Source organism: Haliaeetus albicilla, chromosome 13 (assembly GCF_947461875.1).
Source record: "Haliaeetus albicilla chromosome 13, bHalAlb1.1, whole genome shotgun sequence".
In the NCBI taxonomy this organism is placed as follows: Eukaryota; Metazoa; Chordata; class Aves; order Accipitriformes; family Accipitridae; genus Haliaeetus; species Haliaeetus albicilla.
Window position 1 is genome coordinate 37,672,346 of NC_091495.1, and position 26,343 is coordinate 37,698,688.

The 26,343-nt window shown below is 43.4% G+C and overlaps 1 protein-coding gene across 5 annotated transcripts in view; it reads left to right on the forward strand.

The window, feature by feature from the left end:
- Positions 1 to 61: 61 nt before the first annotated feature.
- The window catches only part of NSD3 (nuclear receptor binding SET domain protein 3), a 53,634-nt gene continuing 27,352 nt past the window's right edge, over positions 62 to 26,343 (forward strand). For 3 of the 5 annotated variants that reach the window (XM_069800911.1, XM_069800912.1, XM_069800913.1), the window contains exons 1-8: positions 4,470 to 4,786; positions 13,464 to 14,191; positions 17,860 to 17,928; positions 18,389 to 18,548; positions 18,995 to 19,149; positions 19,975 to 20,478; positions 21,294 to 21,420; positions 25,402 to 25,502. In XM_069800911.1, coding sequence (XP_069657012.1) covers positions 13,508 to 14,191; positions 17,860 to 17,928; positions 18,389 to 18,548; positions 18,995 to 19,149; positions 19,975 to 20,478; positions 21,294 to 21,420; positions 25,402 to 25,502 — 1,800 coding nt within the window. In that variant the 5' untranslated portion in view covers positions 4,470 to 4,786; positions 13,464 to 13,507. Of the gene's footprint in view, positions 145 to 526; positions 655 to 4,469; positions 4,787 to 13,463; positions 14,192 to 17,859; positions 17,929 to 18,388; positions 18,549 to 18,994; positions 19,150 to 19,974; positions 20,479 to 21,293; positions 21,421 to 25,401; positions 25,503 to 26,343 lie in introns of those variants that run through there. The other 2 variants (XM_069800910.1, XM_069800909.1) reach the window with 2 other exon arrangements.

A 26,343-nucleotide genomic window follows, 5' to 3' on the forward strand; every position in this document is an offset into this window, starting at 1 on the left:
CGAGCCTGCCGGAGGCCACCCAATGGGAGCAGGGCGGGGCGGGGCTTGACCCGAGGTGCCCTCAGGAAGGGCGGCTCATTGGCCGAGAGGGCGGCGGCGGCGACGTGCGAGAGGGCGGGCCTTGGCGGGTGATGTCACGGGCCGGTGCGTGACGCCATCGCGAGGCGGTGGGGCTGCTCGTGACGTAAGGGAGGGTGAGGAGGGGTCGCCCTCGGCATCGGCCTGGGGAGATTAGCCCCGTGACAGCGACCGGGGCGGCCTCTGGGCCTGAGACCTGAGGGGAGGCCTCCTCCCGGCCCGGAGCAGGGAGCGGGCGCAGGCCGTGAGGTCACAGGGGCAGGGGGGACCCCCGTCTATATGTCCACCCCCCCGCCTCCCGCTCTTTATCTCACTTCTCATCAGTTTTGCTGCAGGCTGCCCTGGCGCTCTCCCAGGATCGGCAGCACTCCTGCCCAAACAGTGAGGCCGGAGGAGCGACGCTGGTGATGTATCGTCACCCGCGCCCTTTTTGTTGTTATTTATGTAGCACCTGGAGAGCGGGAGAGAAACGGGGAGCCATGCGCGGAGACGGGCTCCTGGCTGGAAGGGAATCTCTGGTTCTGCTCTGTGCGCCTGCTGCGTCCCGCAAAGGCTTGGCTGGAGTCCTGGCGAAAGGTAGGAGAGCTTGTTAAGCAGTTAACTCGCACACTGACGTCGTTTCATCAGCGGCCACGTAGGATGTTTCCTGGTGCATTTATAGGGTTTTCAAAAGGGAAAACGCTGCCGGCAGTTAGTTCGGCAGCCCGTGCTAGCTAGCCCACACTATCCAGCAAAACGTTGATGGTGTCCCTTCATTTTTTTGTATGGAGCAAAACTTTGCTTTTACGTGAAAGGTTCCCGTTTAGGTGATTGCAGTTTGTATCTATATATAGAGCAGAACATATTCTGAGCAGCTGCGTGTACGACGTGGCATGTAAGGGTAGAGTCCTCTTTTGTGTGTTATCGCCTGAGAACAGCTTTGCATGGAATTAGGTGTCAGAAGGAAGTTTCAAGCCCTGACATGTTTGAGGCAAATGCTGTGGGTCTGCGGATCTGATGGAACATGTAGGCAGCTGGAGAAACATTCTCGGTAGGTGACAGGAGACTCGGTCTCTCGAAACGTCTTGTGTGTTTGAGAGACTAGTGGGGAAAAAAACATTTTATTGCCTACAACGAAGAAGGTTTGTGACCCTTTGACAACTTCGCTAACAGGCGCCTAAACAGATGAACAATATTTTAAGAAGTAGAAAATAAAATTGGGAAAGATGGGTAAGAAACAGGGCGGAAAGCTCCCGAGGTCTGCCAGCAGAGCTCTCAGTGCACTGCTGTGTTTTCTGTCAGTTGGAAGGCACATTTCCCATAAAGGGCTGGTCTCAAAGTCCTTTACATTCTGAAAAAAACCCCACCCCACCATTAACCCAAATACTTTTTTGCTGTCAAAAACATTTCTGCATTGTTAATGCAGACCATGTAATAGTAAAATTTAGTTCCTGTGTGCTTTATTCTGCCAGAGTTGGTTCTGCTAAACCATGTCCCCCAGGATTGCAGAAGAGGGTTTTGTTTTGTTTTTCTTTTTTTCCCTCGGGAGAGGTTCTTGCTTCAGGAAGTGACAGAATAGGAAATTAAAACTGGATGAGCAGGCAAAGACAAACTCCTGTCCTCTGAACCCAGCTGAAGAAGGTGTCCTTAGTTCGTCATGCTAGAGTGGGAGATTTGCGTTACTGTACTAGTGCTCCAGCTTTCAACAACTTGGAAGTGCTGATTTCGTCTCCTCAGAGATATCTTTCCATGTGGATTTGTGAGACGGCTTCTAAGACAGTGCAGACCAGAGTCTGTTGGATGTGCTTATTTACCTCCTAGTTTTCACAGTGTTCCAAAACCGTGCTTTTAACCTACTTAGATTATGTCTTCAAGAGTTCTTCCTGCATGAACGAGGGCTAGGCACCCCTGTTTCGAAGGAGACTTTTACATGGATGCTGCCTCGCTGTGTTAAGCACTGGGCCTTTAGGACAGTCACTAAAGCGGTGAGGGGTCAGAGCCCCTCCTCGACACTGCTTGCTTGAAGCCCTGTTAGCAAGCTGCAGCCTCTGCGCTGCTGTTCGGAGCCCCCTCAGCACGCCACCCCTTCTTTTTGGGAAGGGCACCGGGCACAGATTGTTTGTCCAGGAACTGGCGTCGGTTCTGAACTGTTCTGAAACACGCAGGCAGCACGATTTGAGGCACAGCTTCTGGAAGCCATTAGTGTGCTGCCCTTAAAGGGGAACATTCTTCAGGGAGAACACACCACCTCTTTGATTGTTCAAGAATATTGTTTTCTCTTGCGTACATCTTTGGGGTTATTGTAAAGCACTCGAGCGTGTGGCGTACAAGGAATGCTGGGGTCTGTTACTGATGGAGCTGTGGTCGCCTGCTGGCTTCAACCTCGCACGATGATCTCCTGGAGCTGGAAATGTCGAGTCTGGCGGTGAGGTCCCAAGCGCCCGCAGAGCAACAGAAGCACTCGTTCCGAGGGCTGGGGTCAAGTACCCACGGGTTCATCAGCGCAGTCTGAGTGGTGATCCTGGGAATGGTCGCTAATTACCGTGATTGTGTGTGCTTCTGGTAGCTGGTTACATCTTGTAGTCCCTGTGCCCGGCAAGAAAAACGGGTTATGTTTCCCTTATTCCGTGTGCTCTGCTGGCCATGGCACGGATCATCCAGCCTTCCTCGGGCTGAGACAGGCGGGGTTGCTCTTGTGGTGCTTCCCTCATCTGCGCTTAGCTTTAGCTTTGCGTGCAGTTTCCCAACCAACAGATCATTTCCAGTAAAAACTCTCAGGAGCAGGAAAAGTAATGTGGAAGAAAACTGAACAAGAGAAAAAGGGAGGGAAAACTGTAATTCCTGTCAGAACATTCATTGGTTGTCAAAAGGAATTGGAAGGAAAATACATTCTCATCCCTTGACTACTTCAGTAGCAGGAACGTCAGGACCCCCCACATATTAACATTAACCTTGATACTAATGCTCAATGTTAAGCATTTAGAATTTACAGAAGGGAGGAGAAGAGGGAGAGAAAGCCTTTTCTAGGTCACCTCCATTTTTGCTGCCTTATTGTGTTTAAGGAGGAGGGGAATTGCTTTTAAAATTCACTTTATTACAGCAATTCCCGCCCCCCCGCCCCTGACAAGAAAAACGCCTCCTCACTGTGGGCTCCAAGCCTCTGCTTTCTGGGCAGTGGGAAATGCTGTGAATTTGGAAATCACTGCACAGCCTTTGCTCAGTGACTCGTAAAGCTCACATCTCTTCCGCTTTCACGTTGGGTCATGTCTCTCTCTCCACCTAATTCTTCTTGTTTTATTACCTGGCTTGGTTTTTTTTCCTGGTAACAGATGTCATCTTATCTTCCCATCTTGCTTACTTTCCATTCTTCTGTGCTTTTCTTGCTTTCCATTTTCCTTTTTTTTTTTTTCCTTGCACGTTAATGTTTTTGCTGCAGGAAAGATTTATTGTGTGCTCTGCAGTTGTGTTTTCTTCTGCAAAAGAAAGACTTGAGGGTTGTGGAGGAGGGGAATTAATTGCAAACATATCAATGCATAATTTTTCAGCCAAAATAGGAGTAGAAACTACTGAGGATGACAGCGTTTTCCTTCTCCATCCAACCAGACCTCAGCAGCTAGACTGAGCGTCGGCATGGCACACTACAATCTCTCCGGCAGGATGGGGATTCTTCCCAGGCCACGTGCCGCCCAGCCATAATTAAACGCGCGCAGTACGTCTCAGCAGTGCCGTCCGTCTCTCCTGACGGCGATGTGAAGGCACGGCGCGGTTTGGTGGGCCGGTTTCAGCCGTGCGGCGGCGCGGGCGACGCCTCGGCACGCTCCGGGCTTGGCGGGAATGCCTGTCCGTGCCCGACGCTCAGCGCCCGCCGGTGTCTTCGTCGCTCAACCCGCCGCCGTCGTTGCGCCGGTAAACGCGGCGAGGCCCGCCAGGGCTGCTGGCACCGCCGTCCTCTCGCCACCTTCGCCCCTGCGGGTTTGTCAGCTCTTTGTGGCTTGGCCGCTCTGCGTGGCGAGGAGCGGGACGCGGCCCGACAGCTCGAAGAGCGCGCGGCCCCGGTCCCGGCAGCTGGAGTCCCGGGGCGCTGGGGCACCCCGCGCGGGTTTTACCGTCCCGGGGACGCGCCGTGCGTCCCCACGGGACGTTGTATTTCAAGTGCGTGGTTCCTTCGAGCGGGTCTCCGCCGCGCTGACCGCCGCGGCGGCGGCGGCGGCGGCGGCGGCGGCGTACCGGGCCCGGCGGGCGAGAACTACATCCCCCGTCGTGCCTTGCGGCTGAGCGCCGTCCGGGCGGCCAATGGGACGCGGGGCGGGGGCGGTGCCTGCGCGGTGTGCGCCTGCGCGGTGCGCGGCGGCGGCGGCCGGTGGGGCGGGGGGGGGGGGGGGCGGAGGCGGAGGGCGCGCAAGCGGGGCCGGGAGCCGGGCAGCGCGGCACGGAGCGCCGCCTTCCCCCGCCGCCAGCGGTCGCCCGCGCCCGCCCGCGCCCCGCCGAGCGCCTCCCCTTGGCCGCACCGGCCGGGAGCTGGGCGGTGGGGGGGGCGGGCGGCCTCCCGGGGCGGAGCCCGGCGCCAGCGGCGGGGGCGCGGAAATCGAGGCCGGGGCTCCGTCGCGGCCTGCTGCTGCGGGAGGAGGCGGGGAGGCCCGCCGCTGCCGCCGCCGCCCCCGCCGCCGGCCTTTGTCTCCGCTGGGCTGGGTGGACGCGGCGGGGGCAGTTAGAATGGAACAGACTGAAGGTGAGGGCAGCGGGCGGCCGCGGCGGCGCCGGCCCGCCCGGGCTTAAAGGGGCCGCGGCCGCCATGTTTGCTGCCGGCGCTGCGGCGGCGGGGTCCCCGGGGCCGCCCCCGCGGAGGGAGGGAGGGAGGGGGCGGTGGGCCCCGGGCCGTCCCGAGGCGAGCCCGCGGGTAGGGCCGCACCGGGCCGGGCAGGGCGGCGCGGCGGTCCGCCGTCCCCGGGAGGCGCGGAGCCGGGCCGCAGAGGGCCGGGGCGGGCAGGGCTCCGTGCCGCGGAGCGGGACCCGCTCGCTTGTCCCACCCGGCTGGGTTTCGGGCAGGCGACGGCCCCCCAGCGCTCCTTATTCCCCGCTCCGGCCGGCGGGCGGTTCCGCGGCAGGTAACGGGGGCGAGCGGCCGGGTTTTGGAGGGGTCCGGCGGGGGGAGCCCGTCTCGGCGAGCCCCAGACCTTCTGGTGGGGAGAAACTTGGGGTTAGAGCCTGCACCGCGCTCTTCCGAAACGGTGCAAAGCCCTCTTTGTGACCGAACCGCGTACTTGTCAACTTCTCGGATAAAAAGGTTTTCATTGCGTGCTCTTAAGAACTGCGTGTAAGTGAAGGATTTGTCGTTTCTGGGAATTTTTATTTTTTTGCGGTACTGTTGCATTGTATTCTACGTTGTTCTATGTCTCACTCTGCTTTCTCTTGATTGTCAATACACTCGGCTTTTTTAATACAGGTTTAAGATTTTCAATTTGTTGTTAAAAAAATATCTTACTGATAACAGTTCTATATAAGGTAACCAACCTAAAAGACTACATAAAGTAGTCTGTAATCATAGCTGCAGAAAAAATGGTAGCCTGTTTTGGTGACTGTTTAGGTGTTCCAATGGCTTATTGTAGAGATGCCCAGAGAATGTTTTGGCAGTTAGATTTAAAACAAAACAAAACAAAACAAAACTTTAATGAACTGCTTGAAAAGATTTTGCTCCAAAAAGTGAGCATGTGCTTTATGAAGTACAGAGTAAGAGTAGAGGATGATGATCAAAGACTGTATGTTTTGTTTTAATACAACTGTGTTTTGCATTTTTCAGTTCGGCAAGTTTGCCTGAGTTTGAAGTGATTCACATGAGATACGCTGCAGTTATTGCGCTGGTTTTGATACGTGAAAGCATGTCACAACTCTTACAATATTTGGTATTGCCAAAGGTCTGATTTCTGGTTTTACGTGAATATCAATCCATGACTTTCCCTGAAGAACAAAAGATTTTCCTTGACGTTTCCTATTTGAATCCCGAGGTTCTAAAGACAAATGAGTATTCTAAGCTCATTTTCAAGACAAACCCTTTTTCTCCTTTTTTTTTTTTTCTTTTTAATGCATAGCATTTTCTTGGCTGCTGTCCGAGTTGTTTCTTTCCATGTCACCATGGGAAGCTTGTTAAAAGTGGCCTTATCAAAACCATATTACAGACATGACTATTTCTTCTGGCACTTAAAAAAAACCAAAACACAAACAAACCACCTTTAAAAAGGTATACAGGGAAGTAGTCAGCCTTACCACATGATTTAAAGTTTGTCAAGAGGCCTCTGATTCACCATCAGTGTCTGCCAGAAGAGACTGCTCAGTCCAGCTAAGTCAGTAGAAATCCACAGGCTACAGTTTTTCTGCTAATGAATCTACATGCTGTTGAAAAACTTGGCATTGTCTTAACATATGTAAATAAAACTTTCCACGCATGATTTCTTAAGGACATCCAGAACAAAGTGGGACAAAGCAGACTGCAAATACTGAATGCAGGAATCAGTAATTATTTTATTTCTGTCTACAGTTCATATCATTTGAACACCACAGGATGCTGTTATAGTTGATAAAGGCGGCGCTCCAGGTGATTTTTGACATGACTGTAGAAAAAGCATGGGTAATGTTCAGTTCTGGTGAGGAGTTTGGTGGCAGGTGTGTATGCTGAAATTCAGCAAAAGCCAAGTTGTACATTTCATGTGGTTCCAGCTGAACAGTCTTCAAGTTTTGAGGGGACTAATGGAAACATGACAGCAGTCAATTGCATCACTTAAAAAAACCCAATCAACCTAGCCTGTTCCAGCCAAACAGCTGCCTGTTTGTAAAACATGTGTAGCAGTGAACATCTATTGAGAATAGTTTCTGTGTGGATTAGACGTTTGAGATGAGCGCTACCAGCACAGGTTAGATACAGGCATACACTGGAATGAAACAGCATGGAAAATGGCAGTAAACGTATGTGTGGTGACTCAGGTAATGAAGGGGTGGTAGGTTATGAACAGATCCTTGAATCTCTCTGATTTAGGTCTATGTGGATAGGAGCTGAGTGGTTGGTTGTGCACAAATATGGCCTAGAACTTCTGCTTTCAGGACTGTTGATAGAAAGTCCAGCTCAGGGTGATGAGGCAGTGGCACTGTTCACTGAACACATAAGGCTGACTCAAATTACTGCTTTTTCAACTCAGTCAGTGAGCCAGTAGGACAGTTTCTGTTCTCACAGCAGATACTTTCCATCTATGTAAAATGCCTTGCCTCTAACCAAGTGCTAACCCAGCTGCTTTAGGCAGGGCTACCCACGTGGTGGTTGTCAATAGAAAAGGGTGACATTAATTCAAAAAGGTTCTGTGGAAACTTGGTTTAAAATATGTACATGCTAGACTTGTTATCAGTAGACGTTGTGGCAGCTCAGCACTGTGGCGATAGCCAGCCTCAAATTCACAGGCGTCTGTGCTGGTCCGAGCGGGGTTCGTCAGCTGGTAGCAGTGGGCAGAAAGCACGCAGAACCCCGTGGCTCTCGGTCGTTCAGGGAAAGCACTGTTGTTCTGCACCAGCTTCTGGCTGCCTCTGGCTAGGTACGGCCAGTTTCTCTGAGTTCTGCATCCAGCAGGCTTTGGAGACAGTCCTCCCTCCTCATGCTTGGGATTTTTTACCTTGGGCTCCTGTTCAGTGATGAATAGTGGAGGGTGCTTCTGACATTTAGGAAATTTCTCTTACGCATTGCATAGTTACTGGATCTTTTCTCGCTTTTTTTGAGCTCTTCCCGATTGAGCAATAATACAGTGGATAGATGCGTGTTTGCATATTTTATAGGTAAGTCCTACTGTGTTGCTGTATTTTGTGCAAACCTACAAAACTCCCTCTTTGGGAGGAAGAAAAGCTTCCATCAAGTGGGGTCAGCATTGTTCAGAATTGTTTGATAATCTGAGAGATCAGTTATTATTTAGTCTACTGCAGCATGAAAGCAATATTTGAGAACTTTGCAAGTACCTTGTTTTCTGAGAGTGAGGTTGTGAAATACTTGTGCTAAAAATGGCTTTAGATAAGTGCAATTGTTAGTGAAAAATGTGAACCCAGAGGTTTGCTAATCTTTTTGAAACTTCCCATGACTGGGCACTCACTGTTGAAGGTGTAACTGATTTTTTTCAAGTTAGGCTCAGTCAAGCTAAGAAGCTCAGGATAGGAAGTGAAACAAACTTGGTGTTAATTTAAGAAAGAGCACTATAAGAGCTCTGCTAGGTTGACCTACCTTATCTCGTACTGCTTATATTTTTTATTTCATTTACTTATTCCTCTGATACTTTGAATTGTGACTTTCCCATGGGCAACGTGAAAATATTTGCTCAAGCAGCATCCATGTGTAGAGTTGCAGTGTCTGTGAACTGTTTTCCTGCTTGGCCAGAAGATCCTACAGCTGTGGGAAAGGACAAGTACAGAATGCTGGCTACCCAGTTTTAGAGAGCAAACTCCTTTTTCTCTCATTAGGAAATTCAGTTGAGTTTTGAAGGTATGGTTGATTCCGAGTTGTTACCCAGCTGCTATACAGTATCCATTTCCTATAAACCTTGAAATAAATTGTTTCTTTATCTGTTGGTTGAGTTCCAAGGTCATATCGGTGCAGTATCTGTTATGGGTCATATTTGGAAACTAAATTCTACAGCTTGCAGGAGGCTGATACTGTAATTTAACGAAGTGATCGCTGTTGTAGTGCGAAGAATTTATTCTGATATACTTTTCTGCAAGATCAACGCGTATCACTGAAAATCACATTCACTTGTGGTTTTATGTAGTGTTCCTCTGCTGAGGAAGGATAAGTACAGCTGTCTTGAGCCTGTTGTTGATATTTCAACAACAGTGCGGTATTCTTTGCATTAGAGCTTGAAAGTGACTTTTACAAAGTAATCCTTCCTTAGGTTTAAATGTTGATATTCCTACGTGTTCAGGATTCATCGTTTTGTTCTATTATTTCAGTGGCTCCGGGGGCTATCCTTTCACTGTAACGCAGCCCCAATGCTGTCTCACTGGGTAGCAACTGAGAAATGAACGAACTGATGCAGAGTTTTGGAAAGGAAGAGGGGTGGGAAAATCTGGGTGTGATAACCATGATGACAGCAAAAGACTCTGAAGGAAGAAGTTCTCGATGATGTCAGCTCTGTGGGAGTGTTTTAAGACTGTTGAGAATAGCAATTCAGTGAAGCAATAATCCTTGCTTCTACAGCCTCTATAGGAAGATAACGAGGCAGGTGTACAAATTGTCCTGGCTATGAAGCATAGGCTGGCATCAAGAACTATTTTACACAGGTCAGCTTCAGAAAGGAATTACTTTAAAAAAAAAAAAAAAAAAAAAAACACACCAAGAAAAACCCCTATTTTCTTTTACTGGTAACTCCTAAATCCATTGTAGGTAGAGTGTTTTGAAGTTCGTTAATCCACAACTTTTGTCACGTAACAAAATGAAGCACACTGATGACCCACCCTCTTCAATTAGTGCCTCTGGAAGCGAGTGCATTGACAGCTTTAGGAACTGTCACAGCTGGGGACTGATACAGCATGGGCAGACTTTGACCTGGAGGGCTGTATGTGGAGGAGATAAGAGGGACCAGACACTGTCGTGCAGCTTTTGAATTCTGTTAATACTGTGTCTGGATCTCGTTAATACCACTTCAGTGGGATAGTTGTACCAAGGTATCAGCAGAGAACTTCTGCTTCTCAACACTAGCAAAACTGCATTTTTGCTGCTATACCTTATTTCAGCCCTTCTGAGAAAAATAAGCTGTCCTGGCAAGAGCGTTCTTTGTCTGCATACGGGTAAGGACTTTTGCTGGCTACGTTGATCAAGTATTGCATCTTGCTGTAGACCCAGATGGACGTGACCGTGACGAGAAGCCTGTAGTGTTGTCATGGCTTAGTGCTCTAGCCTTGTGACAGGGAGTTCTTCCTGTTAGGGCTGAGGCTCATAAACAGTCTTTATTAAATCACTCGGCAGTCTGTAGATCATCAACTTTTGAATGTTTATAGATGGAATTAGAATGGGTGAATATGAGTAGCCTAATACTAGTACGTTGTAATTGGCCAGATGTACACTTGTAACATCCCAGAGAATAAATAAACCTTGGTGTCCCAGTGAAATGCTGCACAAAATAGTTTAGGTAGTATCCCAACTTTTTGAAGTGTGGGAGCTCTTTTAAGAAAAGACTGAAAGTCGCCAGTGTAATAGAAAAAGGTCTGTTCTTATTTCAAAGAAATGGTGCAGAGTAATGCTTTTTAGGGCAGAAATCTTTTGCTTAGGCTGTTGTACAATTTCAGTGCTTCTAAAACTGAAGTACTTGGCTGTGGATTGTATGTACAGCTTTCTGGTGTTCTGAATGCAGCCTCACCTGGTGTTGTGGCTCAATTTTAGAGAAGTCTTTAAGGAAGATTTAAGTGAATTCAAAATACCAGCAGGGCAACGAATCAGAATTTCTATAACGTTGTCCACAGTGACGTGCCATTAAACAGCTGCCAGAGGAATGAACTGGTTTACAAGACCAAGTCGTGTAACCCACAGGTCACAGTAGTAGGAGAGAGAGGGTTTTTTTCTCCCTGATACAACAGTTGGGGCACAAGTTATCAGTCTGTACTTGGTGAGTTGTATGACTAGAAGGTGGTTATACAGATGTACAGTTTCAAGGCAGTCTCCTGAATGTAAATATCCATTGCTGATTTGAAAACGAGGGTCTGTGGAGGCTCTAAATCTGATGGTGTTGACTGGATGAGGATTAATTGTTCTGGTAGCAGCAGTGAGGGTTTTTTTGCTCTTACACCATGAGATACTTGATCGTTAGAGGAACTGTACTATTTAGTGAAATGAGTGTTCTGCCTTGATATTTGACATTATAAGTAAGGCCAAAGAACCTGCACCTGGGGGAAAAAAAGTCTTTTAAACTAATTATCACGTTTCTCTTCCCTCTGAAGAGAGAAATGAAAAGCATTTAAATTATTTTACTGCATCAGATTAGCAACCTCCAGCAGGACCCAAAACTTAAAAAGTTTCCACTCTTAATCAGATTTACAAGCAGGAAAACATAAAGCATAATTATTCAAATACCATGTGACATTAGCAAAGTTATTCTTAACAAAGCACAGAATGCTGTATAGTTTTTTGTTTTATAAAGTTTTGATTTCTGCAAGTTGATTTTTGCTTTTTATAGTTCATGGTGGCCACCCCAAAGTTTGGGTCCTGGTGTGATGTACTTTAACAGAATCCTTATTTAACATTCTGGTGTTTAGTTCTACTAAACTAAATGGATGGTCTTACTTTCAGAGTACTTGGGTAAAAGAAAGTGATTTAATTGCTATTAAAAGAAAACAGCAACAATAAAAAACTGGGAAGTCGAATAATTCTAAAATTTCTTAAACTGTTTCTGCTTTGACTCTGTCCATCCAGCAATGGATGCGCCAGGATGACTGAAGCACTGTTGCAGCTTCTCAAGATAAGTCGGGGTTTTTTGTTTTTTGGGTTTTTTTTAAATATTCAGAATCAAAAAAAGATTGAACCTGGGTTTAGTAACAAATAAAAGCAGCCTAGGGTACCATTTCTTACTAGTGTGAGAAATCTGTTGTTTGCTCTTCAGTTTGGCAGATGTAAAGTAACAATTAATTGATAAATACTACAAACAGTCCCACTTCCTCTTCCTAGAATGGGTGGTGGTTTTGTGTTTTTGACCTTGATATGCAATCCTGTTTGCTCCATATGCTGTCCCTCAAACATGCTGTCCCCTTGACAGTAACATTTTTGTGTTGGTTTTGTGGCTGATGTGCAGAGAGCTGCTGGAGAAAAGGGACGGTTTTACAGCCACAAGATTTAAAAGTTACTGCAATTAGTGAATTTTGCTGCATGGCATTGTGCTATTAAGTTTTCCTAAGTCGCTTAATTACTGTGACAAATGTGCCCCTAGTTGATTGCACTGAATACAACCATCAATATAATCCGTGTACGAAGTCCACAAAACATCCAGCAAAATTCTGGTCAAGTTCTTACTTGTTGCTGTTATTACTTCAATTTCTGTTTGCAGTCTCAGGGAGGGAAGTGTTCTTAGTGTTTTGAAAACTATTAGATAAGGTATTGAGATGAATTGCATTGGGAGGGTGAGAATTTAATGTGGGCAGGGTTATATGTAGATTCTTGTTATGAGAAGTATCTGTGGGATGTGTTAATGTCGTTTCAAATGCTGACCAAAAGGGCACAGTAACCCTCCTTTATGCCTACACAAAGGCAGAATAAACAATACAGGGCTATGTTTACTTTGGAAGGGCTAAATTGACCTTGCTTGGAAGCAAACTTGTATTTCTTACCTGAAGTTTAGGTCACTTTATATTTCTTCGTATTGAACATTGAGATTATTTAGGTGAATGCAAAAGCCTTCTCTGAGACAGTAGTTGAGTTTTGGAAATCTAACTTTGATTTAGTCTGATTTTGGTGTTTTAATATGCAATGGAAAATTGAAACTGCACGACAGCTTTCTCAGCTGTAATCTAGTTCTGTGAATAACCTCAGGTTTTGGAGATCTTTTGATGCCGAGGCTTTTTTTCTCTCCCTCAGAACCATGTAGTGTTTAAGCCCTCAAGTGTTTAATATTAAAACAAGGCTGGGAGTTGGGGAGTCAGGAGAATAACCCTCCTCAGCTGCTGAGAGCCAAGGAGTGCAACCTCTACTCTGCTTTTCTGGTGAGGGAACAGGTTGAGAAACTCCATCTGAGGCTGTCATATGCTATGAGCTGGTTTTCCCAGCAGCTGAGGTGGAATGGCCTATTTGCTTTAATTGTGCCATTGTTCAGAAAAGCCCGTGGCTTAGGTTTCCTGCTGGCCTAAGGGCTGCTCATCTGTCTCGAGTTTTGGCAAGGAGGTGGGGAGGAAGAGAAGAGGTTTCTCTCTTGTTCGAGTGGTCTTTCTGTGGTTTTTCTGGCTTGTTCAGTTTGTAGTGACTATGGTGTCAAGAGAACTTGGTATCTTCTGTATGCTTGAGGGTCAAAGTCTGCTGTCTTACTGCTTTGTGTTAGAATAAAGCTTCCTAACACCAGACTAGGAGGGTTGTAGAGAGTGGTTGGAATTTTGGCACCATTATTCTGACTTCATAACGCTTGGGCTCATAGTTTTAAAGCACTTGTAGGTGCTTATAACTTTTCTTTAAATGTCTTGGAAAAGAAGAAAGTGGTCAGCCAAAAAGGCTGTTCTGCAGAAATGTATAAATAGCCATTTTTAAAGATGCAGTAATACCAGTCCTCTCTAAATCCAGGAGAGGGTGGCTACTGAATGGAGAGGGCGAAATTGGTCTTTAGATCTCTTTATTTTTTTCTCAACAATTTAATTTGCTTAATTATTATCTTTTGATTTACACTGACTTGTTATTTCCCTTCCCCTGCCTTTAGGCCCTATGAGAAAAAGGGAAAGCTAAGGATGCTGGAGCAGAACAATGGATTTCTCTTTCTCTTTCATGCAAGGGATCATGGGAAACACAATTCAGCAACCACCTCAACTCATTGACTCAGCCAACATCCGCCAAGAGGATGCCTTTGATGCCAGCAGTGACATTGCTGAAGATGGTGGACAAACGCCATACGAAACTGCCCTACAGCAAGGCTTTCAGTACCCTACACCCACGACAGAGGACCTTCCACCCATCACTAATGGCTACCCACCAACAATCAATATGTACGAACCTCAAGCCAAATACCAGACGTACAGTCAATATCCCAATGGTTCAGCCAATGGTTTTGGTACCGTCAGAAACTTTAGTCCCCCAGAGTATTACCAAATGGAAAACTCTAACGCAAGGCCGCACGAAGTTCTGGAAAAACCTTCCCCTCCACAGCCACCACCTCCACCACCACCATCAGTTTCACAAACGGTGATTCCAAAGAAGACTGGCTCACCAGAGATCAAATTAAAAATAACCAAAACTATCCAGAACGGCAGGGAATTGTTTGAGTCCTCTCTGTGTGGGGACCTTTTAAATGAAGTACAAGCGAGTGAGTATGCTAAGGCAAAACATGAAGGGAGAAAAGAGAAAAGGAAAAAAAGTAGCAAGCATGACTCTTCCCGATCGGAAGAGCGCAAGTCGCACAAAATTCCAAAATTAGAACCAGAGGAGCAAAATGTAAGTGGAATAATAGTTTCAGCCATCTGTATACCTGATATTGTTGATGGAGTATGTGTCTTCAGCAGTGTTTTTCCTTACTTCTAGTTGTATACATACTTAAAGTCATGAGGCTTTATTTACTTGTCAGATGCTCAATATTAGGTTGCTAGGAACTGTATTTCTAGGACAACACAGTTTTGGTTAAAAGACTGCATGTGAAAAATAAATGTTAGAAAAGGTTATATGATATTTTTAAATATTACTCAGTGTCTTAGCGTGTTCAGAGTTTGCTACACTTTGGACAGTGTTGAAGATGGAGCTTTTGGCCAAAAGCATACAAGCATACCCATTCCTAAAATTGCCTCTCAAAATAACGCTGGGTTATTCAGTGGAAAGTCAGGTTGCTTGGAATATTCAGCACTGCAGCTTTTAATTAATTTTTGAAAGAAATTCTAAATATTGTGATGTACAAAACCCAAGAGCTATGTAGCATATGTAGAAGCCAGTAGAAATTAGTATTCTAAACCAGCAGGCAAATTAGAAGTGCCAGTTGACTCAGCAAACTTTGGGAAAATTCAGTATTGATAACTATTACCGTTTCTGTCAAGTTTTGCAGTATGGTTGTACATACACAAGGTGTGTATCTATAAGTGGTGCTTTAACTTAGATTCCAGGAAGTAGAGACACAAATTACTGGGCTTTGGTACTCTCAGCCACTCTTTTTTCTTCAGTTTTATAAGTCACTTCATTACTTTTGTTTCCCTTTCTCTTGCTTGTTCCTGCCAACTCTGTGACACTGGTTTCTGTATTTCCCAGTTTGAGGGCAGTGGGTAGCAAAGAGGGGTGGCAAGTGTCCGGAATGAGGAAGTTGCCATATCAGGCCAGGACAGAAATTGCCCAGCTCAGGCTGGGCTGGGCTGTTACAGTATACAGCTGAGTTTCTTGTAAGTTCCTGTGAAACCCCTTGATACTTGCTGCTTTTGGTAGGTTTTGGAGAAGATCCTGTCCTGTAGGGATCAGGACTCTGATCTAGTACAGCAGGTTCATATGCTTGTAGTAGTAGTAGTATTGTTGTTGTTGCTGTTATTTTTAATGGAAGACATGCTGATTTCACATACACAACCCTTACAAGGAATATTTACAAGTTTTGTAACTGCTATATCTCCCTTCTAGTAAGTGGACCTTTTCCAGAGATCAGGTTGGTGATGTATCAAGATTTTGAGCTTCTACTATATTTGATTACCATAGTTGACTCTAATGAAACTCAGTAAGATCTTAATAAACATTGTAATCCAAACTTGAAATGGACTATCCAATTAAAACACGAGCCATCTGTGACTGCATTTGTACGTCATTTGCTTGATCTTGCAAATGCCGTTTGAAGCCACTTTCAAGTGGCTGTAGCAACCGACGTGTCCAGCTGGCAGCCTGCTACCAGGAGGCAGTTATAATGGGAAGGCAATGCCCCGAATGGCATCTCCCTCATGCTGGCATTATACCTGCATAGAGAGATAGAAAAAGGGGTCTGTTCTCGCGGTCAGCTCTCTGCTGAATGCCTCTGCTGCTCGTATATTGTTTGTCCACCTGTCCTTTGCTGCTGTAATCATACATTTATCCCCCAAGTTTCACTTAAATCAAACCTCAGTGAGTTTGGTTCTTTCAGAGTTCAGCTACAGGCACGGTCTTTTATCTAGGCTTTCTGGCCTCTTCTCCAGACTTCCGTCACCCCCACATCAGGCTGTCAGTTTTGCTTTACCACTTTGTCCTCCTTCTTACCAGGGACTCTGATTCTGCTCTTGAAGCTTCACCTGTGCCTGTCCCTCTGTTTGACTCATGTTACCTGATTGTCATGAGAACATAATCTTCTGTCTTTTCCAGCATGCTGTCTTTCCCAGATTGAACTAAAACCTTTCCTCTCAAATTCCAAGTTCCTAGTCGTATGTGTCATCCAGCGTTCACCAGAAATCTTGGTCTTGCTTTTGTCCTCCTTGTAGCTTCCATTTCCCTTTCAAAAGGTGTTGTTGCAATAAAAGCTTCCACGTTACTCACCCTTGTTTCAGACAGCAGATCACTCTGACATGAACAGAATTTTGTGCTAGTGTTTTTCATTATGAATTATCCAGTGCAGCCTCAGTTTTATCCTCCCACCATTTGACTTTCCACTACACAGTTTCATCTTCATGTACGTTCATCGTGTACACTTTCGTCATCTTTACTATTAATGGTATGAGACCTGTAACGTAGGATCACCTTAATAGGAACAAACAAAACTCCTGGTACAACTTTGGTGGTTTTACACTTTTATACTCAGCATGGGTATTTGAAAGTACCGTGATCTGCAGTTGTTTCCTCATTCTGACACTGTAATCTCTGTGGAAACCCACTGACTGTGCGGGGATGTTCATACTTGAAAGGTTGATTTGAAATGAAAATGTTATGAAAACGTTGTTGAACTTTAAGCTCTGAATACTTGTTTTAAGAATAAGCTGCTCTGCTCATTAGTTGTATTCTGTGAGGAGCTGGAAGTTTGCAATCTGTATAATCAGCTTGCCTCTCCTGGCGGAGGTGAAGTTTCCACTAACTCACTGTAGCAAAAGAAAGGCAGGAGTCATTGCTGTGCTTTCTGCTGCACCAGGGAGGAATGACTTCTGCCCAGCAAATACTAACATGAATGGTCTTAAATGTTTGTTTTCTACAGATAGCTCTAAATGAGATACTGACCTATGCGAGAACTGACCTTAATTGTTCTAGGTGGTGTTTACATGTGTGTTTCCTAGTTTCTCTGAGCTGAAGCATGCAGTATTGACTAACATGGGGTCTTCCTTTTAAATCAGCTAGGTATAATTTGGATTAACAGTATTATTAGTTTCTCACTGCATGTGTGTGACTCCTCTTTTTGCTGCTTTTTGAGTCCTTTGACTACTGACTTCTCCGCTATAGTAAAAGTGAATGTCTGGTCTCTTGTCTCATTAGATAGTTCACAGCCCACCTCTTATCTTCTCAGCTGCTGTGTCATCGCACTCCCTATCATGGCCCCTCCACTGATGGTGTTAGCTTCTGTTCAGTGGTGATCCCGCTTCTGTCAAAACCTTTTCCTGTCCTACTCTGCCAGAATAGACTGCGTGCATGCCTCAGCCTGGCTTATAATTGCACCGTAGGCTTTATGTTGTTGACTGTTGAGCCTCCAAGTATATTTGTCGAATATATGCAATTTAACATTGATTTTACAATTTTCATATTGTATGTTTAATGTGATTTTTGTAATGTAGTTTTTGCAAATAACTGGTATATAGTGAGACTCATCATGTTACTATGGATATCCTTCATATATTCTTCTCTGTTTCTTTGAAGTTGTATATTAATTTAGGTGGAAAGGTATTTGGGTTTACTGTCCCTGAGTGTATGTTCTTCTATCGCCTATAACAGGGGAACGTTGTTGTACATAGGTGTGACAGTAATGTAAATAGTGTAGGGAAAAAAGGTATTTTTTGATTGTGATGCTACTGTGCTTTGAATGGGGCTTAAGGAGATCATCATATTCATATTTTCTGGGTTCATGGTTGCCTTTCTCTCTGTGAATTATTTTTTCTGCCTGGTTTCATTATTAGCTTTTTTTAGTTTTACTGTCCCCTTACCTTGTTTGTGCTTGTTCTCCTTTTTTCTCTTCATTGTTACCCATTTCCTAGAGACCAAATGAGAGGCTTAGCTTGCTATCAGAAAGACCAAGAGAAGATACAGTGTTGGAGGAAACCCCGGTTAGTACATATACTAATTAACACTTTTTGAACTTCTATTGTGTTACTGCTTTTGGACTAAGTATTACATGGATTCTTTTAATTTGTCAGATAAAGCAGTTGCCATTTCTTTGAAACTCTTATTAATCATTACTGCATCAAAACATCTCTTGTTGCACTGTATCTATTGTTTTATTTTATCCCAAAAGCAACATTCTTCATCAACTTATGAAGCACAGACTTTTTTGGGGTGGGGGGCGTTTGCTGTTGTGTGTCTTGGTTTGTCAGTGACTATCTTGTGTAAATCATAGCTGTATGTAACTCCTTTCTGTCATGTTTCTAAGAAATGTTTCTCTCATGTTAGACTATCAAACCTCAGGGATACCTGAGAAAAAAATAACAAGTCCCTATGGATAGTATGTGCATCTCTTGAGTGCACTAAATTGTCTTCTGTGGCTTTAAGCTTGCATTTTCTTTGTAGGTCCAGCAGTTCTTGCCTTCTCTTCCAACACAAGTCACCCATGACATCAAGTTTCAGGTTGGCGATCTGGTTTGGTCCAAGGTGGGAACATACCCGTGGTGGCCTTGCATGGTTTCATGTGATCCACAGCTTGATGTTCATACCAAAATTAATACAAGAGGTAAGGGAGGAAGATCTTTTCCAGAGTATATCAGGTGTCTGTAGTTCTTCCTTTATTAAAAATATCTTATCTTTGAACTCCCTTTGTGGGATGAATTCTGCTTGTGTGTATGCTAAACAGGACTATTCCTGAAATGTATAAAACTAGTACCTGTTAAATTGCCTCTACAGATGAGCCTGTGCAAACTAGGCTTGTGCACAGATACTCCCACTTTTCTCAAGTCAATGTATTTATGAGAAGACACTGATAAGTGTGTGAGTGTTCAGTGTGGGCAAGGTATGCTTATCTTCCCATCTTAAACTGTTATATATCTAGGCCCATCTTATTTCTAAACTTTAGCTAGATACTTCCATCTGCAGGAATTGAGTAATGTGGAGGACGAAAGCATAAACTAAACCAGCAAAGCGATGTTGATAAAACTGCTGACTAGAGTTTTGCATTTTCAGGTGCCCGTGAATACCATGTTCAGTTTTTTAGCAACCAGCCAGAGAGGGCGTGGGTGCACGAGAAGCGGGTTCGAGAGTACAAAGGACACAAACAGTATGAGCAATTATTGGCTGAGGCTGCTAAGCAAGCCAGCAACCACTCTGAGAAACAGAAGGTATGATGAACACTAATTGTGTAGAGGGTTATCAACAGTGCCTGTGTAAGTGAAACTCTTGTGGGGCAGTTCTGAAACTCTGTAGTACTTTACCCTGTAAAGGTTGTCTGCATTTCCCTGGCAGAAGTCTTTTTCACAAAGATAATGAAAATGTTTCCATACTCTTAAGACTTTCATGTGAAAAGGCTGATAGCTGAACCTACTTTGTTGCCTCCTCACGACGGTAGTCATCCTGGCCATTTGAGATAATTTTACATCTGTATTAGAATATTGAAAACAATGCCTGTGTGTTCACTATTAACCTCTTCTTTGGAAAATGTAGTTTTTAAAGGATACTCTTCCAGCCCCTGATACTAGTGGATATGTTCTTTTCCATTTTTTTATTGGAAAGGAAGTGTTAGTTTACAGGAATTACGTACTGTGTAGATGGACTACTTCAGTCCCTATTTATGCTAATCAAAATATTGATGTGGCAGGAAAAGAGTGTTTATAGAAAAACAAGGAGGATTTAAAAAGTAGATAAATTAGTATTAATTCTGTGTCTCATAACAGAATTATGGGCTTGAATACCGCCTGTTCTTGTCTTTAGTGAAGTTGTAACTCAGGGGAGACACTTTTAGTTGTGATGGTCATCTGATCCAGCTTGAGTGTCTGCTTGTACTCTGAGCAGAGGATTCACTGTCCACCTTTCAAAAAATACACTGTAAATGGAGAGCAAACTTAAATCTGCTGCCTGAGAGATTTAAAGAACCTCAGGATTGCATTTTAAGTGCTATTCATGGCAAAATCTTCAGTGTAATTAGCTGCTTGTCTTTGTTCCTTAAGATTCGCAAACCAAGGCCGCAAAGGGAGCGTGCTCAGTGGGATATTGGTATTGCCCATGCTGAGAAAGCATTGAAAATGACTCGGGAAGAAAGGATAGAACAATACACCTTCATTTATATAGACAAAGAGCCAGAGGAGGTTTTGTCAAAAGCCAAAAAGACTGCTGCTTCTAAATCAGAAACCAAGAAGAACCGACGACCGAAGCCAGCGTTGAACACCCAACCAGAACATGCCAACGTGGTAGCGGCGTCACCTTCAAATGCTGAGGTGCGAAGACAAAGCCAACGGAGGCAGTCAAGTGTGGAAGAAGAGGAGCCACCTCCTGTAAAAATTGCATGGAAAACAGCTGCAGCTAGAAAATCCTTACCAGCTTCAATAACCATGCACAACTTGGATCTTCAAAAATGTAACATGTCTCCAGTTGTTAAAATTGAACAGGTTTTTGCCCTTCAGAATGCTGCTGGTGATGGAAAACTCATCGATCAGTTTGTTTATTCCACTAAGGTATGTACTTTGTGTAGTGACTCCTCTTTTGTTCATAAATTATCCCGAGTCTGTCTTACTGTGGAGCTTAAACTTGTGTCCATCAAGCTTTCACAATACATGTTCCTTTCATTGGAGAGATTAAATCTAACAAAGGACAGATGTGACAACAGAATCTTATAGTGCACTGAACTCTTTATTTCAGTGCATCCAAAAGTCTCTGGCAGTAACCATTTTGACTGGTGGCAGAGGAGCTCCCGACAGATGGTCACATTTTTGCTCATAACACATTCAAAATATTAAAGCTGTTTAATTCCAGCTTCCTAGCTGAAATAATCCAGAAATTCTCTGTAAATCTTAAAATCAGTGGATTTGTGGGAAACAGATGAGATGACAAAACTGTTAATAATGTACTAAAAAGTAATAACTACATTTTGTATAACAGACTTTTAAAATGAGTTCTGCCTCCTAGCTTCCTTCAGGTGCACAGCAGCTTCTCGCAGTCAGTGTAAGGAAAAGGTTTAGGACTATTTCTCTGCCTCCTTCTTCTGCCTCTTTACCTGGAGAGTATTTATTTCATCCTAAGCATTATAGAGAAGGTAATGTTTAGAAAAGTCACTGGAGTATTTTTTTTTCCTTGTTTGTAAGGGGAGATTGAGAGGGATGGAAAGCTCTGCAGGGAAGCAGCTCAGTAGTAGATATAATCATGTGTATGTGTTGCACTGAAGAGTGTTGAATGTTTCTGTTCTGAAAATTAGGAGTAGATCAATATGCCTGGTAGCAACAACACATACATAAATAGGTTAAGACAATCTTTTCTTTTTTTTCTTTTTAAGGGAGTTGGTAACAAAACAGAAATAAGTGTCAAAGGACAAGAGAAACTTAATTCTTCATCAAATCAGAGAAATGAAAAAGCAGCAGTGCAAAATGTGTCCTCTCCTGAAACAACTTCTGGGTCAACAGGTAGGCAAAATTGCAGAATCCTTGTCTGAACTTTAGCAATCTAGCATTTAAATTCAAATATCAAACCCGACATTTTCTCATTAGTTAAAAATTATTAACATCTTTCTGTTTACATAAGAGTTGTAACAAGCATGGCTAATATAACACATGATGAGCCCAGATGCTTGAGAAACACAGGATGTCTTTGTGATGGGATTAGCTGGTTTGGCCTCTGAACTTTTAGCGTCTGCAACTTACAGTATCTAAGTCAACATATTAGAAAGATGGATGCCTTGTGGAGAGCAGATGGCAAGCTGTTTTAGAAGACAACACAGTGGATGTGTGTTAGCAGAGTATTGTAATGGCTTTTGGCACCAAATGTAAAATACAACAGCTGGGATCAAAGGAAGAGAATCTGGAAGTGGCGTAGTGCAATAAGGAATAGCTCCGAATCAGGATGGGTGCTTTCCTAGACTTTGTTGTTGAGTTCCTGCATGACCTTTGTAAAGGATAGTGATTTTTTTAAACTGCTTCAACTAACTTCATCAGCAAAATGAGATAATGCTTGACTTCTTGAAGGCATTTTAGGGGCCCCATTATAAAGCACCAAGTTTTGAATTAACATGTCTAAGGGAGAAGAAACACTGAAGCAGATAATGGAGGTTGAGGCTGAAAAGGGAAAGCCTGGAACAAGCTATTTGAAGTTTAATTTGTAGTACAGTAGTAGAGAAGATGAAGAAAGATAAACGGGATGAGTGCTTTCTAGACTTGGAACAGGAAAACATTTTTTTCATGTTTTGATTTTTGAGAAATAGTTAATGGGAATGCTTCCAGAGGGATTGAGCTTTTCTCCCCACCAGCAGAAATTTCCCTGCAGTATGTCCTCTCATCATCCTCAAGAGAAGATAGATACCCTTTGGTGAAAGGATGGAGGTTCCTGAAAAGAGACGGTTTTGAGTCATCCTAAACCAAGAGCTTTTCAAGTTCCTCCAGCCCTTACAGTGACTTCTGTTTTTCAACCACAGATTTTGTGCAGGCAATGTAAAATCCCCATTAACTATTGCATGTTTGTTACTGTGCTTGTAATCATATTCTTGGTAGAGTCTCAAACATACTTAGTTTTACATTGGGTATGTAAAAATAAATTTTAGGTTGCATCAGAACACCTTGATTTTCTGTCACAGTAGGATGTACAAATGCTCATGGTATGGAAGCAGAAAAAGATGGAAGACTTATTATAGTACACATGCTGAAAAAACCCCGCTCTTTTCTTCTTGAGAAAAAAATCTCATAACGTTGCCAAGTGTCACTTCTGCTTCAACTATCCGTCTGTTTGGTTATTTCTCCCTTTCCAAACATAAAATAAATTGAGATTCCCAAGTCAAAAAAAACCTCAGTGGTCAACTTACGTGAGATCACTGTCCTCTGCAAACACACTTCAGTTTCTGTACTTGTATAGTTTTTAGATAGGCTTATTTTTATATGCACTGTTTTGTGGACTGTATTTGGGGACTTTACAATACAGGCTGAGTACTCCGGATATTCTGGTGCAAGTGGGGTTTCCTCTGCTGTTGTCGACAGTGGTTCTTCTTTCCAGTTTTAGTTGCTGTAGCTACTTCTGTTTTTTCAAACAGTTGCTACTTCTAATTGCCTTGCAGCAGGAGAGGTGATCGCTGTTTTGTTTCTCTCACCTGGGAACTAAAGGCTTCACCTTCACAATGGCTCTTCAGACGTAGGGGGGTGAGAATTCTGAGCCTCTCTTTTTTCATTTTCTTAGGTTTTTTGGATACGTAAAACTCCACCTGATAACACCCTATAGAGTGCATGAGCTTTACTTCAGTATACACTCCAAACAGTCACTTTCAAAGCCATTTCCAAAGTCCAGACAGTTATTGGTCCCCTCTCATGGAACATAACTGCGAAGTCCTTTTTTCAAATTTAAGGTCACCGGAACTTCAGAATACCTTTACGGTAAAGTATTTTACAGAATGACTCTGGGAGTCCTTGTTAATTACCTGCAGTTAGATATACAGAATTCCATAATGCCGGGAAAATAATTCTGTAACTTGAAATCTGATAATAAGAGAACAGCTATGAGAATTCATAGTGCCTCTGGTCTCCACATACAGCTGAAACAGGATTAACCTGACCTGACCTGGCCAGTAGTGAGGTAGATTGCTGGTCTGAAATCTGTCCTGAAACTCTGGATCAAAATATGCATGAAGACGGGATAGGAGCATTGTGGAGGTGATGCACTGGATCCTTGGAGAGCGGGAAGAGGAAAAAGTGCCTGTTGCATTGATCAATATTGCTTTCAGCCATTATTAGATGTACTGATTCTGGAGCTTCTCCTCTGATATAGGGCTTGCATCTTATTTCCTTTACTACAGTGGGGCAGCACAGGGAGAAAATACCTTGTTGATTAAATGAACTGTTTGGTCACACTTGCTCAAATTTACTTTAAGCTGCTCAGAGAATTTTGGCCGAACACAAAGGTGACAAAAGATGGCCCCTAGCTTTAGTGTTGAGATCCGTTGTAGTTGCGTGTGTCTCTCAAAGGATGCAGCTTGTTGGAACCAAAAGTTACACGTGTGCTAACATGAAGGATGTTGAGCTGAGTTATTAATTTCTGAATTATTAATAACTCATTGCTGTTATTAATTAGTTAATATGCTGTAAAACTTTTCTTTCCCTTGAAGAAAAACAATTTTTTCCCCTCAGAAATACAGTTATTGTAAAACAACATCTTTCTCAGCTGTAAAGTTTAGTTACTGAGATACTCCGGAGCCATGCAACCTTGATAAAAACGCCTATCGAATTAATCAAGATGAATTTTCATTTTGTTTCTGGAGTCCTTTTGAAAGGCTTTCTTTCAGTGTCTGATTAAAGCCTGCCTATCTCTCTAGATATTTTATCTCCTAACGAGAAGACACAGGTTTACAACTTCTAACAGTACGTCCATCTGACACAGTAAGCTAATTTCTGGTCCCAAGAGTTTGCATTTTTGCTTGGAAGAATACAAAGTATTTTACATTCCTGTCTTCTTTAGGTGAAACACCCCAAACTGAAAAACAAGAATAATGCGTCACAACAGATAATTGTAAATCTTCAAATTCCAGTTTTCTGTCAGTACAGCAATAAGTGTGTACTTTGCTTCAGAAGTTGCGCATGGTGTTAAGTATTGTGTACATGTTTCTCGATATGCCCTTTGTTACAGGTACTGTAGCACAGAATGGTCTTCTGATTTTGCCAACCTTAGTTGTCAAAAAACCAGTAGTTCCTACTTCATCCCTTGAAATGTCATAATAACCTTCATTAATTTGAGTTTGTTTTCCATGGTAATATTTTCAAAAACTTGGCTTTTTACTTTCATTAATTATAATAACACATCATGATCACTGCTTCTGTTTGTGTTGGGTTTTTCTTCACCTCTCAAAATCTGTAGTTGAGTGTTCAGATTTCATACTGATGGCACGTGTTATAGCGTGGTTCTTGCTTGAAGCTTTTGTGTTAGCCAGTTCTGATAGAAGGCCATCCCGCTGCAGAGCAGGGGGACAGAACTGGTGTTTTGAGTGAAAACTTGGAAGCTATGTTTTGCATCTTAAATTTCTAGCTTGTTTTAGTTCAAGAAGTTGATTGTGGATACCTTCCCATAAATGCCAAAGATGGACTATTTGGTTAAAAATTAACCAAAGTGAAGACTGTGCTTGAGAGATGTGTTATGAAAATCTGTTTGCCCTAAACTGGATTCCAGCTTTTTGTTTTGCTCTGTTACTGGTGTTTTTTTTCTGAAGCTGATCTCTCTGTCTATGGAATCAGAACGTGTTGTCTGCAACCACAGCACCAGCTGGCAAATAGCTTGGAACTGAATTTAAAAATAAAACATTCAAAAGAGGAAAGAGTCTTGGTTTCGTTACTTTATCTGTTGTTTTGGTGTTGAACATCTTGCTGTACCTCAGAAATACAAGGAATCATATAATGGAAACCTTTTTCCTTCTTCAGGTTCTGTAGAAAAGAAGCAACAGAGAAGATCGATTCGAACCCGCTCAGAGTCTGAGAAATCCACTGAAGTTGTGCCAAAGAAGAAGATCAAAAAGGAGCAGGTTGGCTTCCTCCATGTAGAGAGTTAAAATATATTGTATTCATAAATGTTGTGGCTTATATTGGTGCCTTTTTATTTTTCTCCATTTTTCCCCATCGGGTTTCGTTTTGGACTATCCTTCATGAAATCCCCTTGTCAATACCATTGCTGTGACTCTGCTACTGGCATCTTCACAGTATCAGTCAGGCTATGGAAAATGGGAACTCAATGATGCAAGACTCCTAATGAACCTGCCATGTTTACTTTGAGATTTCTGTTATGAGCAAAATGATTTTGTTTCAGTAATTTCTATTTGATGGAATTGCCACCAGGTTCCTTCCTTTTGCTCTTGATTTAGCTGCTGGTTTGTATTGAGGTTTTGTTTTTCAAATGAAGTTAGACTGATTAATCTGACCAGTTTTGAAAATGGACTTTAAGAATGATTTAACTTAAAGATGAATAGTCAGACTTCTATGTTGGCAGACATCAGCAAAACAGGTCTTCTGGGATATACGTTTTTTTTTTTTCCTTAAGTAGATCTAACATGTACAGGGCATTCCTTTAATCTGGATGTCAGACAGACAAATGTTGTTGCTTTAAAAAAAATTATAAAAAATTTTGCGTGGAAATGAGTAGGAAAGTTCAGTGGATGGACATTAGTATTAAAAACTGAATACACTTTTTAACAAGTTTGTCAAAGTTGTTGGTTCTTTTCCTTACATGGTTGATTTTCCCACTTCGAGGGCCTCTCCACTTGAAACCTGAGAATTTTATATAAAATGTTTCATAGTATAGCTTTTACCAGTGAGAATTTTTAAAAAGGGACATTCAGGCTAAAGATTTATATGGGAAGGGGGAAAACT